Source organism: Alligator sinensis, unplaced genomic scaffold (assembly GCF_000455745.1).
Source record: "Alligator sinensis unplaced genomic scaffold, ASM45574v1 scaffold667_1, whole genome shotgun sequence".
In the NCBI taxonomy this organism is placed as follows: Eukaryota; Metazoa; Chordata; order Crocodylia; family Alligatoridae; genus Alligator; species Alligator sinensis.
This window is the reverse complement of record NW_005842636.1, coordinates 337,766-342,971: the sequence shown is the minus strand read 5'-3', so window position 1 is coordinate 342,971 and position 5,206 is coordinate 337,766. Positions and strand designations below refer to the sequence as shown.

Sequence of the window (5,206 nt, the reverse complement as noted above, 5' to 3'; positions counted from 1 at the left end):
CCCCCCAAGTACTCAAATTCAAGATGAGGACCTCCCCCCTCCATGTTAAATGGGGAAATAACCTTGTCTTGGTTTTAAGTGTGTGTATGTATATATGTATGTGTATATATATATCTATAGATATATAGGGCAGCAGTTCCCAACCTTGGGTCGTGACCTAAATGAGTGTTGCGGGGGCAATGCTGGCGGTGCTGCACACAAACAATGAGCCACACCACATGCCGGGAGCTCCCCCGCCCCCAGGCCACCGCCACCCTTTTCTCCCAACAGCAAGTCATGGCAAAAAAAGGTTGGGTACCACTGATATAGGGGGCGGGAGAGAGAGAGCAAATAAGTGTGCACACTTTTGTAGGCTATCTTCTGTTACTATTGCTTTTCTCAGACCTGAAGAAGGTCTTGCATTCAAAGGCTTGTCTAACTCTAGTCCAATGATTCAGTTGATCCAATAAAATATATCACCCAAAGAAATCCTTGCCTCTTTTTTAAGGCATAGATCACTGTATTTCTATTATTTTTTGTGCTGTTTGTCAGCAATTTCCCCAAGATTTTCTTCTGCCTCCAGCAAGGTAAAGAGACAGTTTTTAGTCCATGCAATAAATTTTTGTCACCTTCACCTCACACCAAATGCCTGAAGAAAAAGGCTAAAACTGCAGATTTGTAAACTGGGATTAAAACTGTGCAGAAACACTTGAAAGGGAAAGGTTTTAATAGCTTTCCAAATTCATTACAATGGAGCAAATAACCTGCCTTACATTTTTCTTCTGCTTGAGACTTGGGAGTGGTTTATGATTGTTCTCAAAATCAAGTTGTGTTGATGAGCTGCATGGGAGACATAAACTATATGTTTCACTCTCTGAATCCAGTTTCCAGTGTAAATATTTGTATTTATGAGTTGAAAACTCATATCCATAAATAGTCTCTTACATTAATTTGAAATTCACTGTTTCCACAAGCACAAGTGACAAGGCGATCTTGCATTTAAGGCAGGGGGCATTGGTAGTCAAAAGAACTGAATTCAGTTCCCCACTGTGCCACAGACTGCTTTGTAGTCCTCTGAAAATCATTAATCTCAGTACCCTGGTTCTCTATTATACATGGGAATAGTAATATAGGAATAGAATAGTCAATAATAGGAATAGTCAAAGCATATTTATTTTAAAATCTGAGCAAATTGATTTTTATTACTTGCCAAACCCTAACCTGTGTAGGTGTATCTACATATGCCCCTGACTGTGCAGTTAGTGCTGTGCAGTCATTTAGTACTTGCTAAAGCAGTCCCAGCGGCACACAGGTCATTTTTTACCCTACTGCGCACTAGCAACGAGCCAAGTAGCTTGTTGCTACTGCAAATAGCAGTGGTGTCATGGTTAGTGCCCACCAATGCTATGTCATTGTAGTATCTCATGTAGCCGTGCCCTGTGTTTGTAACATTGTGGGTCTCTCTCTTTCTATGGAAGAAAATCCATAATCACACATGCAGAATGGGTGTCTGCAAACAGTGGCCTGATGTGAAATTTTTTTCCATATAAATAAATGTACAAATATGATTGACTCAAAGTCATGCAATGTTGTATGGTGACTCTTTTTGTAACCTGCTTAGCATGTTCTTTTGATGTTGAGTGAAAAAAGCTATGGGGGAAAGTACCCATAAAGAACAAGTCACTCTGTATGACATTTCATTTCTTAGCCGTTTGAAAGATGAATGTCCTTGTCCTCAGCTCATGCATTCGTATTCCTAGCTATCCAGAAATGAAAAACCATGTACTCAGTTAATTCTTCATTGCATAAACCATGTCATTACTTAGTCTGGTGACCTTCAGGGGATATATCCACCCAGACTGGGATCCTATTGTATAAAGAGATGTGCAAAGATATGTTAAAAAAGGAGGCTAGGTACCAGTACTGGTGATGGACCAATTCTTACTCAGGAACTTCAGCAAACCTGAGTTCCCCTGTGCAATTTCTGTTGAAATTAAATTCTTAATTTCCTGCCCTAGGCTATGTTCAGCAATCCTGTGAGCTATTAAACAGCTGTCATGTTCCATCAGACAGACTGCTATATTTTAGTGGTGGCAGCAGAGAGTGACCCTTGTATATGCCTTTCACACCTCACTCAGATCTTGCAAATGAAGATCAGCCTAAGCTACCAATTTTGTCTCTTGAATACTTCATAGCTTTTGTGATCTGGAGACTTAGGTCAGTTCATTGCAGAGATTAAGAGCTAGCTGTGAAATCAGGGCACAGATGTGAACTGAATTTCAGACTTATACACCCTCTGGGTTTTGTAGAAGCTGAGGGTTTTGACTCGGACCTTGAGGCTTAAAATTGATGAATATGGGCAATTACTGTGAGATCTTGGATGAAAGACACTACTGAATATTGTGTTACATTTGCTGACATCATTTGTAATAATAACAGAACACATATGTGAATGGAAAGCTACCTTTGTCATCACATTTTCTAGTATCAATTTTAGCCTCAGTTGATTAAAACAAGCCTTTGCTGATAGCTTGCACTTGTGTAATGTACTGAATGTCTATTGACGCATAGACACTGTTACAACCTAAGGAATGTTGTCTAGAGAAATCTAGGGACACGTTCCATCACATTAATTCTGCACTGATACAGCTTTCTCCCTTCATGCAGTGAAAGGTAAATTTTCTTGATTTATCATTTTACCCACCCTCCTGTGGAGAAAGCTCCCCTGGTGGCTAACTTGATAAATACAATATCTAACATAAAGAAAAATTAGTGATGTCCTACTTTATGGAAAACATGAAAGCCAAAACCCCAACCCTTGGATTCATATATTATATAAGGCTGGCAGGCCATTCCAAAGTACATTGCACAATAAAACAAGAAGACAGATTCTGCCAAATTAACTCTCAAGAGAAAAAAATCTGCGCTCTTAAACTCAGATTAAAAGCAGTAGAGTGGACCTGCACTGGGCTTTGTTTGGTTTTTGTTAGAGAGAAGTGCAGTCCAGAGGGGTGACCCTCTACCACTCAGTTCAATGGCAGCTTCTCCATTGGTTTCTATGGTATCAGAATCAAACCCTATATCTGGAAGCAATTTTCAAAAACTTGAGGCTGCTGAGAGCAAAGGGGTTGATTTAAACCCAAACCGATCATGTTTTGTAATATAACTGACTGCATAAACTGACTGTAGCAGGCTGTAGCACAGCGGTGCTATTGCAATTTGTGTTCTAATGCAGTGCTGTTACAAAGGACACATGAAAGTTTAGGCAAATCCTTGTTGGTCTATATTTTTCAAGTACAACATTTTGCAGCCTTACACTAATGGCATTCATGGCCTGAAGGATCATTAGACTAGCCTACATGTAAATTTTTCTTCATTTCCATTAGAAGACATGTTCCATAAGCAGCCCCACTTTGACAAACGTTTCCTTTGAGAAAATATTTTATTATACATTTTTGCCATATGTAAACTTGACTTTTTGTAAATACATAACAAATATAGACAATGCACTGTAGGCACCTCTGTTCAAAAACCCAGCAGTTGATGAAAGTCAGCATAATATAAAATAAGGCTGCATTTGACTGAAGCAGATTTGTGTACAAGAAGGTGCAGCATAGCAATCCTTTCCATTATTTAAAGTTGCCTTCATTAGTAATGCACACTGGCTTGACCTTTAGAAGCTTCAGGCTCAGTGACAGGTACAGCTCTGTGTATGTTGTTTGCTTAATTGAATAAGGCAGGCTGGGAATAAATGTACTCGGTAAAAAGAGACTAATCATAGATCTTATTGCATTAATGGGGTGTTCTTTGCCTTACGCTCTACCAGTCAGTTTGATCAATATAGGTTTGCACATCTGTGTAAGATTTTTTTCTCCAAATTAATTTACATGCTTTAGATGCTTAATCAGGGATGATTTAATCCTGAGGGAAAAGTAAAGCAGCCTTGCCCTTCACAAGCAATAGGCACAGACCTGTAGTCCTTATGTGAGCTTCATTGGAAATGCTCATTCTGAGTACCTGAGCCCCTGATTCAAAGTCCTTTGAAGCCGATGGGCAGACTCCTATCGATTTCAATGGGCTTCATGTCAAAGCTTCCATCTGGTGGGTTAAGTGTGTGCCCGAAAGCTTGCAAAGAACAATTTTTCCAACTATTTAGTTGGTCTAATAAAAGTTATCACATTTACCCAAAGACCCTTGTCTGCCTATGTACACAGAAAGGAATAAACAAACTCAAAGGCAGTTTTAAGCATGACACTGTAGGAACTGTCCAACTGTTGACATGTTTTGCCATGTCCTGTGGCAATAAGCTAAATGAACCATTAAATATCTTCTTCACTCTGTGCCTCACAGGGTCTTATGCTGACAATAGTGACATCCTCCCCCTGGCACTTGAGGAGCCCAGCCTCACATTCAGTTATCGTCTGATTTGTGACATTCTCACTCCCTTCAATGCAAATGCTCATTCCCCCCTCCTCACATTGCTCATCTTCACGGCAGATGCATCTGTTGGTTTGCTCTAAAAAACAAAACAAAAAAACAAAAATGCATATAAAACAGTACCTAACCCTCTGACAGAAAAACAGACTAGGAAGCATCTATCAAAACTGTGCAAATAACTGAGCAAGTTGTAGATGCTCCTGCTTCTGGTTAGAAGTAAAGTTGATCAATACACAGGTTCAATGAGAAAACTACAAATGCAATCAAATTGCACTGCTATGCAAAGGAAATCCTAAGCATGTATTGGAGCTGCTGCTAGGCTGAGAGGTTGGTGGCTTTTTTTCTGACAGCTTGCTGTGGATGCCTCAGAGTATAGCTCTTTTCTCTATATTTACATCTATTGTTTGAAAATTGCAAGAGAAGGTAGGGAAAAAACGGACCCTAGAGACTAACTCGTTCAGACAAGCATGAGATTTTGTAGGTAACAATCTACTTCATTTGATGCTATAAATGGTCCTTGACATAGCATCTGATGAGGTAAGTTGTTGCCTCCAAAAGCTCATGCCTCTTGGAACCAGTTTGTTTTTAAGGTGCCCTATCTTCTGCTTTATACATGTGCCAAGCTGTTCATAGCTGAGTTGCCATACAAGGCATGAGCTGACACATGAGATTTCTTTCCTATATCTTATTTAATTTTCATCTTTTTATGTTTAATCTGTCCTTATTTTTGTCCTTAATGAATCTTTAGCCATATATTGCTACTCTACTACTTGTTGTCTGATTTCTCTCT

At 39.4% G+C, this 5,206-nt stretch overlaps 1 protein-coding gene across 1 annotated transcript in view; it reads right to left on the bottom strand.

The window, feature by feature from the left end:
• Positions 1 to 3,402: 3,402 nt before the first annotated feature.
• The window catches only part of C7 (complement C7), a 54,409-nt gene continuing 52,605 nt past the window's right edge, over positions 3,403 to 5,206 (bottom strand). The window contains exon 18 of the mRNA XM_006033462.3: positions 3,403 to 4,495. Within this exon, the coding sequence (XP_006033524.1) occupies positions 4,299 to 4,495 (197 nt within the window). The 3' untranslated portion in view covers positions 3,403 to 4,298. The remainder of the gene's footprint in view (positions 4,496 to 5,206) is intronic.